General features: G+C 52.6%; 1 protein-coding gene across 3 annotated transcripts in view; it reads left to right on the top strand.

Annotated features, from left to right (window-relative positions):
* The first annotated feature begins 879 nt into the window (after positions 1–879).
* LOC309355697 (phosphatidylinositol 4,5-bisphosphate 3-kinase catalytic subunit alpha isoform-like) overlaps positions 880–11327 on the top strand; it is a 33299-nt gene continuing 22851 nt past the window's right edge. For 2 of the 3 annotated variants that reach the window (XM_081886739.1, XM_081886737.1), the window contains exons 1-10: positions 880–1028; positions 1183–2141; positions 2644–2867; positions 4409–4669; positions 6304–6466; positions 6554–6763; positions 7548–7798; positions 7882–8124; positions 9159–9244; positions 9571–9676. In XM_081886739.1, coding sequence (XP_081742865.1) covers positions 4481–4669; positions 6304–6466; positions 6554–6763; positions 7548–7798; positions 7882–8124; positions 9159–9244; positions 9571–9676 — 1248 coding nt within the window. In that variant the 5' untranslated portion in view covers positions 880–1028; positions 1183–2141; positions 2644–2867; positions 4409–4480. The remainder of the gene's footprint in view (positions 1029–1182; positions 2142–2643; positions 2868–4408; positions 4670–6303; positions 6467–6553; positions 6764–7547; positions 7799–7881; positions 8125–9158; positions 9245–9570; positions 9677–11327) is intronic. The other variant, XM_081886738.1, reaches the window with a different exon arrangement.

The following is an 11327-nucleotide window of genomic DNA, read 5'->3' as shown; positions in this document are numbered from 1 at the left end:
AGTCATTGGAGGCTGGACCATTCAGGCCAAGGCGGCACTGCCCCACTAACCTCAGCCTGCCCCAACCTGCCTGCCTGCCTTCTTATTTACACCCAGCAAGGGGGTAGTTGACGGGGGAGGCGCTGTGGGTTAAACCACAGAGCCTAGGACTTGCCGATCAGAAGGTCGGCGGTTCGAATCCCCGCGATGGGGTGAGCTCCCGTTGCTCAGTCCCTGCTCCTGCCAACCTAGCAGTTTGAAAGCACGTCAAAGTGCAAGTAGATCAATAGGTACCACTCCGGCGGGAAACGGCGTTTCCGTACGCTGCTCTGGTTCGCCAGAAGCAGCTTAGTCCTGCTGGCCACATGACCCGGAAGCTGTATGCCGGCTCCTTCGGCCAATAAAGCGAGATGAGCACTGCAACCCCAGAGTCGTCCACGACTGGACCTAATGGTCAGGGGTCCCTTTACCTTTACTTTCTAAGGGGGTAGTTTGGGCTGTCATTGGCTCTGGCGCCACCTACTGTTGGCCTCCCTGCCTCCCGCCCTACCAGCCTCAATGGTCACCAGCCACCGCCGCCTGGCGCCTGCCACATCTTTACAACCACAGCTGCAAAACTTGCAGGGAAAGGCCACAGCTAGGTGGCAGACCTTCCCCAACAGCATCTCCAGGAAGAGCTGTTAGAAATTAGCACTTTTGTTTTGTTTTTGTAAAAAAAAAACCAAAATCAAAATCATTTTGTAATGCATACAAAACAGAGAGAACAAAGCTATAACAACAGAAGAACATTGAAAATCAAACCTGTAAAATGAAAAGCGCTTAGAATGAGTACAGTTGCGCGTGAGTTAAAATATCAAAGCCCAAGTAAAGAACATTAGCATTATCTGATTCTTAAGATTTGCCAGGGTTGTCTTGAAAATTGTCCTTCTGTTGTCTATGTAATAAAGGAATGCCAGGTCCATATAAGAAGCACCTGGAGGTTCTGGTCCTTGTGGACATCTCAAGTTCACCCCCCTCATGTCACCATCACAACCAGTGGTGTAGCGTGGGTTGTCAGCACCCGGGGCAAGGCAAGTAATTTGCGCCCCCTAACCCGTGGATTTGCGCCCCCTTACCCTAACCCCCAGATGTTGCGCCCGGTGCGGCCGGCCCCCCCCGCACCCCCCACGCTACGCCACTGATCACAACCCTCCTGGGTTGTAGGTGAGTCTGAGAGGTAGCAACCGTCCAAGGCTGCTCCAGGGGAATGAAGACGGATTTGATCTTGTCTGGGGTTAGACCTGACAAACCATGCTGGGATGGCAACAGATGGCTGCGTTTGCCAACCTGGTGCCCTCCAGGTGTGCTGGGGCTTGTGGGAATGTTGGTCCTGCACATCTGGAGGTTGACAAAGGATGCCATACCAATGAACGTCCCAGGAAAGCTCTCCCCGTCTGAGCTTTTGCACGCGACACCCAAATTAGTATCTCAAAACATACTGCGAAATCACACACAAACACCCCCCCCACCACCACAATCAAGCCTCTTTTGTGCAAACGTCTGTATCAATTTACACAAGCGGCGGTGATTCCATTTTCTCCTCGCTCTCTCCCCTTCTCCCCACATTTTCTGCCTTTAGGGCAGGTTTAGAAAATTGCAGTCATCCTTTTTCTCTCTCATTCATCCCCCCTCCACCTTTCCTGGAAAGAAAGGAGGGGGGGAATAAACACATACACACCTCTCCATCTCCCCAAAAGTGTCCCTTCCTGGCTGACATTGGGATGAATGGGGGTGTTGGATTGGGGGGGGGAGATGCCCCCTCTTTGCTGCTGGAATTCGGGTGTTGCAAGAGGTGGGTTTAAAAAAGAAATATTTTTAGATAACCAATTCTCTCTCCCTTTCCCCCGTTCCCCTCCCAGCTGTGTGAGAAACCCCGGATCCAACGGAAATCCGTGCTTTTCCATGCCGGATACGCGGCTTGCAAAAGCTCTCTCTGGCCGCTGGAAAGGGGGAGGCGGGGGAGAGAGGAATGGGACCCGATGGTCACAGCAGTAGGGGAGGGAGAAGGATCTTTCGCGGTGGGGGGGGGGGGAGGTGGGCTGGGGAAGGAGGAAGAGCTTCTGCATCCTTCAAAACCAAGACCTAACCTTGCCTTCTCTTCTGATTCAAGGATCCGGAGACACGTAAGTCGCTTTCTTTTGTTACAAAACCTCCTTTTCCAGTGGTGGGCATAACGTAGACCAAGTTGCCGGCGGCGGAGGAGGGGGGGAGGAGGAAAAGGAATATATTGATGGGGGCTACCTGCTTCGTTCCTTCGGGGACTCCAGCTGGCAAAAGCAAGGAGGGCTCGGGTTTTTATTTTCCTGCCTTCACTAGGAAATATCCAACCCCCCCCCCCTTTGCCAAAGCATGCGTCAAACCCATCCACAACAGCAGCGCCCCACTTCCTTTATAGCATCTGGACACAGAACCGTTTCCTTGAGTTTATGGGGGCTGGATCGCTCTTGGAAGGGTGGGGGTGTCTCACCCCACCAGATGTTTCAGATACACATTTAGATGTTTCAGATATGATGGGGGGGAAATATTCATTCTGTCTCCCCACCCCCCTCAAGAGCCTTCCTTCCTTCCCTTAGAGTCTCTTTGATTATGATTAATTCTATTTTTTATTTTATTTTTTTGCAACAGTTTTTGACTGCAGGAAGGGAGGAAAATGGTTGGCTGGCATAGAAGAGAGACAGCCATGAGGCTCAGACCAGCCGACAACGGAAGCCTTGCAATGCATTCCTAAGGAAACTGTTGGATCCTTACACACACACAGAGGGAAAAAAACACACCCCACAATTGCACAAGGGGGAGAAAAGAACCCTGAAAACCCTCAACCCCACCGATTTCCTACCCGTTGCTCTAGAGTAAGCAGCCTCGAGGGGGTGATGACGCACATGGGGGGGTGGCAAGATCCTTGGAAGGGATGCGCTTAAAAGACTCACCTCCATGGACCTGGGGGAAAAAATGGGTTTGATGGATATTGACCGGGCTTGGGGTGTGTGGGGGTTTCTTTTTTTAATTGGAGGTGGGGGCTGAGACTCTTGTCTGGAAAGCTGAATGATCAGATTTGCTCTCGGAGAACTGGACAGTGTAGAATTTTCGTAGCAGCATTCTCCTAAAGTGTCACTGTCTTTGTATAATGTAAGGTCGAATGTGTCTTTGTGTGTATATGTATATTTGTGTGTGTAATGCTATGGAATACAGTTGTGTGAGGGGGAGAGATTTATTCTGTGCAAACCTCTTGGGAATGAGTTGTGCAAGAAAGCTGATTTTCTTGCTTCCTCCAACCTGGCGCCCCCCAGCTGCTTTGGGCTACAACTCCCACCCTCCAGCTGGGAAGGCTGAAGAGAGTTGTAGAGTAAAGCAGCTTGGGCTGGAGGTCTCCAGAGCAACGTTGCCCACCTTTGCCGCTTCACAACAACAAAATCTCCTTGTGGAGATTCACCAAAGTCCTGCTCTGAACATTTCCGGGAGCATTGCAGGGATTTGTTGATTTCAGTTGTGGCAGGGAGTTAATCTTCCCAGGGTCAAATTTTAACCTGGCTGAATTTTAAAACACGTATTATTATTTTAATACGTCCTCGCTGAGGTTGCACATTTTAATAAACAAACCTGTGGTATTACCTTGCTAGCACAGAATCATAGAATTGTAGAGGAAGAGAACCTAAGGAAGGAGCATCTAGCTCGGCCCCCTGCAATGCAGGAACCATGGCTAAAGAATCTGACAAATGGCCACCCAACCTCTCTGTAAAATATCTTCTAAGGAAGGTTGAGTGTTGCACATTTGAACGGATGCATAAAGCGCTGCTAGGTCAGGCAGTTTCTTTTTGTTTTAGTCCAGCACTGTGTGTGTGTGTGTGTGTGAGAGAGAGAGAGAGAGAGAGAGAGAGACAGAGAGAGAGACAGAGAGAGACTCATAGAATTGCAGAGTTCCCAAGGATCATTTAGTCCAACCTCCTGCAATGCAGGAATCTCAGCTAAAGCATCCATGACAGATTTGCCATCCATCGCAGTCCATGCTGCTAAAACAAAACACTGAGACTTTATTCTAGCCAAGGCTTTGCCGGAAGTCATGAACCTTGTTGGCTCTGGAAACCTGTGAATCTGTTTGTTGGTGTCGTCAGGCAAGAGTAGGCCAGTGCATGGGCTGGATCAGTTTCCCAAACTGGGGAAAGGGTTGCCATCTGAGTCAAACGGTGAATCCGCAAGGTGCCATCTTTTCAGTGCAGTAGACCTTACAGCCTGAAACCCTCTTTCACAGGGCTGCATCTATATAATCTTGGGCGGCCAATAGCAAGGGGAGGGGTGTGTCAGTGGGTGGGGCATGTGAAGCCCAGCCTCCCACTGGGGAGGAGCCAGCCAATCCTAACCCTCCTCTCTCTCTCTGTGTCTTCCCCATCTCCAGGTGGACAAGATGCTTTAGCCTCCTGACTGCACCTCTAGCACCGTGTCGAGCTCCTCCTACCCCTTCGCAGCCATGCCACCGCGCCCCTCGTCCGGGGAGCTGTGGGGGCTCCACCTCATGCCCCCGCGGATCATGGTGGACTGCTGCCTCCCCAACGGCATGATCGTCACGCTGGAGTGCCTGCGTGAAGCCACGCTCCTGGGCATCAAGCACGACCTTTTCAAGGAGGCCAGGAAATACCCCCTTTTCCACTTGCTGCAGGTGAGCCCACCCTGGGCAGCTAAGGAAACGGGAGGCCGGGAAGGGGAAAGCTTCAGCCCGCTCTGCAGGAGAGGGATTTAGCGAGCCAGGAGCAACATTAAAATGAGTTCCCAGTGTGATGCAGCAGCAAAAAAGGCTGATGCAATTCTAGGTGGCATCAACAGAAGTCCAGTATCCATGTGAAGTAATTGTTGTTGTTGTTTAGTCGTTTAGTGGTGTCCGCCTCTTCATGACCCCCTGGACCAGAGCACGCCAGGCCCTCCTGTCTTCCACTGCCTCCCGCAGTTTGGTCAAACTCACACTGGTAGCTTCCAGAACACTGTCCCACCATCTCGTCCTCCGTTGTCCCCTTCTCCTTGCACCCTCCATCTTTCCCAACATCAGGGTCTTTTCCAGGGAGTCTTCTCTTCTCATGAGGTGGCCAAAGTCTTGGAGCCTCAGCTTCAGGATCCGTCCTTCCAGTGAGCACTCAGGGCTGATTTCCTTCAGAATGGAGAGGTTGGATCTTCTTGCAGTCCATGGGACTCTCAAGAGTCTCCTCCAGCACCACAATTCAAAAGCATCCATTCTTCGGCCATCAGCCTTCTTTATGGTCCGGCTCTCACTTCCATACATCACTAAGTGAAGTAATGGTATCACTCTCTTCTGCCTTGGTCAGACCACACCGGGAGTGCTGTATGCAATTCTGGGCCCCTCAGTTTAAGAACAATATTGTCAAGCTGGAAGGTGTGCAGAGGAGGGCGACCAAGATGATCTGGAAACCAAGCCTGATGAGGAACGGTTGAGGGAGCTGGGTGTGTTTAGAAGGAAGAAGACTGAGAGATGATAGGATAGCCATCTCTAAATACCTGAAGGGTTGTCACATGGAAGATGGAGCAAGATTGTTTTCTGCTGCTCTGGAGGGCAAGACCCGAACCAACGGATTCAAGTTATAAGCAAAGGCTGGGAGAGACTCTTCTGCCACTCAGTGTAGACAAGACTCAGCTAGATGGACCAAGGATTCCATGTTTTCCTATATCGTCCATCAGTTTCCTTTTGAAGCTATACCATTGCTCGGTCCCTGCTCCTGCCAACCTATCAGTTCAAAAGCATGTCAGAGTGCAAGTAGATCAATAGGTACCGCTCTGATGGGAAGGTAAACGGCATTTCCATGCGCTGCTCTGGTTCCCCAGAACCAGTTCTGCTGGCCACATGACCCAGAAGCTGTACGCCGGCTCCCTCGGCCAGTAAAGCGAGATGAACGCCGCAACCCCAGAGTCGGCCATGACTGGACCTAATGATTAGAGGTCCCTTTACCTTTTAAGCCCATTGCCACACCTTGTGGCAATGAATTCCGTAAGCCAGTGGTGCGTTTTGTGTAACCAAGTTACTTCCTTCTGCTCTTCCTGAACCTATCCCCACATCAATAACGTTGGGCGACCCTGCATTCTAGCATTATGAGCGAGGAAGGAAGACATAGAATGACAGAATCCTACAATCACAGAATTGTAGAGTTGGAAGGGACCCCCAAGGGCCATCTAGTCTAACCCCCGACGATGTATCTGGGAAACGATTGGGTTAGGGAAGGAAGTCTAGTGCATGGGAAGATGGGTATCTGGGAGGTGTTCATTGTCTCCCTTTGCTTCCCTACCCAGGAGGAATCTTCCTACATCTTCGTAGGGGTGACGCAGGAAGCCGAGAGGGAAGAATTCTTCGACGAGTCCCGGCGCCTTTGCGACCTCCGTCTCTTCCAGCCCATCCTGAAGGTCATTGAGCCGGTGGGAAACCGGGAGGAAAAGATCCTCAACCGGGAAATTGGTGAGTCCGAGGCCAAACTAGACAAGGGGGGGCAGTCGAGTGGTACCCAGAAGGCTTGATGGTCAAGTGTCCCTACTTTGCTCCCAGGGTTCGCGATCGGGATGCCCATCTGTGAATTTGAGCTGGTCAAGGACCCCGAGGTGCAGGAATTTCGGCGGAACATCCTGTCGGTTTGCCGCGAAGCCGTGGAGACCCGGGGATCTGCGGGGCCCCCGAGCCAGGCTCTGTATGTCTACCCCCCCAATGTGGAATCCAGCCCAGAGTTGCCCAAACACGTGTACAGCAAACTGGACAAAGGTAAACAGGGGCTTTATTAGAGGCAGAGGGGCAGGAATTGGGTGTGTTTCTATAGCATGCATTTAATTTTTATGATGGAGGGGCGAAATGTTTTGGCGAGGAGGCATCGTTGTGTGTTTTTAAAATCTGGGGAAAGGAGAAATGTGGCCGGAGGAGAGATACCACTTTCCCCCTGAGTGAACCCAATTAGATGAATTTCCTGATGGCTTCCCTTCAAAGCCATTTTGGACCATTGTAGGTTCAGGTCTTTGTGACCTGTTTCTGCTGTTAGTATTTGTGAGAAGTTCAGTTATGAGAGCAAGGATATGCCCGGAGTCCATTTTTCCTCACCAGATGTCTCCTTGTGATGCGTTGCACACAATACACATCATATGGGGACTTTTGGCGAGGAAAAATGGCAGGCGCCACGGCAGCGAGCAGCTCCTGAAGCCAACCAGAGCCAACTGCGCTACCAGGTTGGCTCCGGGCTGCTAAGGCTGCCGCTGTCACGTTTCTCGGGGACAGATTTGCAAATCCGGGGACGGGATTTGTCTGGGGACAAATTTGCAAATCCGGGGACTGTCCCCTGGAACATCTGGTAACCCTACTGTAAAGTAGGCCAGGCTGAGAGCTAGTGACTTCACCAGAGGGTCCTCCTATTCCCTCTCCCCCCCTGCCTCCCCCCACCCCGGCCACGCTGACCATGCGCTCTCTCTCTCTCTCTCTCCGCCGCACCATACCAGCTCACCCGAATGACAGTTCCTTGTCCTGCTTTTCCCCCCCACCCTCCTTCCGTCTCCTGAAGGTCGGATCATAGTTACCATTTGGGTTATTGTGTCTCCAAACAACGACAAACAGAAATACACCCTCAAGACCCCCCACGATGCTCTGCCGGAGCAGGTGATCGCCGAGGCCATCCGGAAGAAGACGCGGAGCATGCACCTGTCGCCGGAGCAGCTGCGCCTGTGCGTGCAGGAGTACCAGGGGAAGTACCTCCTCAAGGTGTGCGGCTGCGACGAGTACTTGCTGGAGAAATACCCGCTCAGCCAGTACAAGGTGAGGTGGCCCTTCCTGCCCACAGCCCTGCCTCCCTCCCTCCCACACCCCACTCACTGCCTCCCCTCTCCCTGCTCCCCCAGTACATGAGGAACTGCATCACCATCGGCCGCCTGCCCCACCTGATGCTCATGAGCAAGGAGAGCCTCTACAGCCAGCTGCCGGCCAACGTCTTTGTGCTGCCTTCCTACGCCCGCCGCTCGGCCACCTCTTCCCACGTCAACGGAGACGTCCCCACCAAGTCGCTCTGGTCCATCAACAGCCTCCTGCGCATCAAGATCCTGTGCGCAACCTACGTCAACGTCAACATCCGGGATATCGATAAGGTTGTGGGGGGAAAGGAGCGAGGGAAGCCAGGCATCCAAGTTTCCCCAGGGAGGGAGTAGGGGGCATACAACTCACATTGCACAGACCGACTCCCTGTTTATTTTTTATATTTTCCATTTATTACATTTATATACAAAGCGAAACAAAGGGTGGCAAATTTTGCTAAGTTTATTCTCATAGCTGTCAGGCGTCCCTTATTTGGGGGGAAAGTCCCTTATCCCAGCGCCGTGTCCCGCTGCTGTCCCTTATTGATGACATCCCTTAAATTTCCTGGGTTTCAAAGGAAGCAGCTCCTCTCCCTCCCTCCCTCCCTGCCGGCCAGGGAGGAGGGAGGCTCCACCTGTGTTACTTGGCTGCGTTGCTCACCCAATAAGGAGTCTAGGAACGACTGGGGGGTGGAGCTGGCATGCCTTGTGCCAATCAAATCGGCCGCGTTGCCTGGGGACTCGCCTTTGCTCAGCGCTTCCCAGCGGAGAGGGGACGGTGGTTTTCCTTGCTGCATCTCCTTTGCCGGGTTGCTGCGCTGTGGGAACCACCGCTAGAGCCTTCGTTTGGCTGCTGGCTGGGCTTTCTGCCTTTGGTTTAGAAGTTGAACATACCTGTGCCCAGACAATCCCTTATTTTGGCTGCTGATCCCTTATTTTCAAGGCTGCTGGTCCCTTATTTTCAAATCTGTAAGTTGACAGCTATGTTTATTCTGTGGGAGGGTGGCTCCTTGGAGAGGAAGGGGCCAGTGGCGTTAAGAGCAGGAGACCCCTCCAACTCTTTCCTCTCTTCCTCTTAGGACTCATAGAATCATAGAATTGAAGGGACCTTGAGACTCACCTAGTCCAAACCCTTGCAATTCTGGAATCTCAACTAAAGCATCCCTGATTCAGATAGCCACCCAACCTCTGCTTAAAAACATCCAAGAAAGGAGATTCCACAACCTCCTGAGGGAGTCCATTCCACAGTCGAGCAGCTCATATTGTCAGAAAGTTCTTCCCAGTGTTTAGTCGGAATATCCTTTCTTGTAACTTGAATCCCTTTCCAGATCTACGTCCGGACGGGGATTTTCCACGGCGGGGAGCCCCTTTGCGACAACGTCAACACGCAGCGCGTTCCGTGTTCCAACCCTCGGTAACTGTGGCATAACTAACGGGGAACTGCCTTATACTGACCTAGGGCGTTGGGGGTCCACCTTGCTCAGAACGGCCTTCATTGAGATCTGTGGCTTTCAGAATTTCAGGCAGGGGGGGTCTTTCCCAACCCTGCCTAGAGAGGCCACTGAGGATTTGACCTGGGACCCCTTTTGGCATGCAGAGCTTAAACTGCCCTTCTCTGGTGGGGGAAGGAGAAATGTATGGGTACGAGGGGATCCGGTGCCATGAAGAGGGTGGCGGGGGTGAGTTTCCTCTGCAGCCCCCCTGTACTGACACCCCACTCCCCCTCTTCCTCACTGCCAGGTGGAACGAGTGGCTGTCGTACGACATCTATCTCACCGACTTGCCCCGGGCTGCCCGACTCTGCGTTTCCATCTGTTCAGTGAAAGGCCGGAAAGGGGCCAAGGAGGTGAGCCAGGATTTGGGATTTCCCTGTGGTTTACCGGATTTTTGGTCCTATAGGGCGCACCGGCCCATAGGACGCACCTCGTTTTTTTGGGGGGGGGAATGAATAAAAAAAAATATTTCGCCCCCCAGCCGCGGCTGCTGCCCCAAGCCTTGCACACGCCTGCCCGAAGCACGGGGCACCCTCCGGAGGGCTCCCTGTGCTTCGGGCAACAGGCTGCCACCCCAAGCCTCGCGCGCTCGGCGGACACTCGCCGGGGCTGCAGGCTGCTGCCCGCAAGACTTCCCGCCGGGCTTGCAAGGCTTGCGGATAGCTTCCTGAAGCCTGGAGAGCGAGAGGGGTCGGTGCGCACCGATGCCTCTCGCTCTCCAGGCTTCAGCGAAAGCCTGCATTCGCCCCATAGGACGCACACACATTTCCCCTTCATTTTTTGAGGGGAAAAAGTGTGTCCTATAGGGCAAAAAATATGGTAATTCAAGGGTCAGCTGAGCCCTGTAGGAAGCTGCCTCGTCCATTCAGCTCAATATTAAATATAACAATGACAGGCAGCGCCTCTCCAGGGTTTCAGACATTCGTCTCTCAGCCCTTCCTGGGATTGAACCTGGGACCTTGTGAACCAGGTGCTCTCCCCCTGAGCCGTGGCCCTGCCTTAATCCTTGAATGTGTAAAAGGGTGGTGAAGAAGAGAGCACAGCTGAGGATGTGCACAAGCCCTAGGCCATGGGTACACAAACTAAGGCCCGGGGGCCTGACCCAGACCAATGACCTTCTCAATCCGACCCGCGGACGGTCCGGGAATCAGCGTGTTTTTACATGAATAGAATGTGCCCTTTTATTTAAAATGCATCTCTGGGTTATTTGTGGGGCATAGGAATTCGTTCATTTCCGCCCCCAAAAATATAGTCTGGCCCCCACAAGGTCTGAGGGACAGTGGACCGGCCCCCTGCTGAAAAAGTTTGCTGATCCGTGTGGGCCTAGGCCTTCCTCCACGCTGCAGCTACAGGTGTTTCAGGAGCTCCAGCACCTCTTTTCTTTTGGGGACATTAAGTTCCGCCTGCAAACCAAGACACCTGGATTGTCTGTGATGGGGAATCTTGGGAGGGGCAGGGTCTTGTTACGGCTAAAATCTGGATGCGGGGCTACACTGCCACCCAGTTCGTCGGACTAAGTGTCCGCGGGTCCCTGCGGAAGAAAATGAGCTCAGCTGGACAGGAGCAAAATGCGGAGATCCAAGGTTTATTGCGCAACAGGTTCAAGACGAGATTGAACAGCGAGAAAGGGGTGACATGAACTTTTGAAACTCCCTCCATGTCCCAGAATACAGTGCAAAATACATCCCAGTTACATCATGAATACATTAAGGAGAGGTTGGGTTACACCAGATTAACATATGGAGGAGGGAGGGGGGAATATGCAGAGCTGGAGATATGCGCAGATAAGCGCTTCCTGAGTGCCGGTGATGGGAAGACAATGGTCCATGTATGCATAGTCTGTCACCTGGCATTGCCCGGAGGAAAGGATTATGGAGGACAGGGGAGGGGTTATGGAGTCCTAGAGAAATTGAGCAAATATATTGTAGCGAAGAAGGTGAAGAAGACATGCCCCCCCCTTCCGTAACAGTCTTCAACCGGCTGGTTGGGACATGTGACAGAGTT

This window comes from Podarcis melisellensis, assembly GCF_964234715.1.
Source record: "Podarcis melisellensis genome assembly, chromosome: 13".
In the NCBI taxonomy this organism is placed as follows: domain Eukaryota; kingdom Metazoa; phylum Chordata; class Lepidosauria; order Squamata; family Lacertidae; genus Podarcis; species Podarcis melisellensis.
The sequence above is the reverse complement of the archived record's forward strand: the minus strand, read 5'-3'. Positions and strand labels throughout refer to the sequence as shown.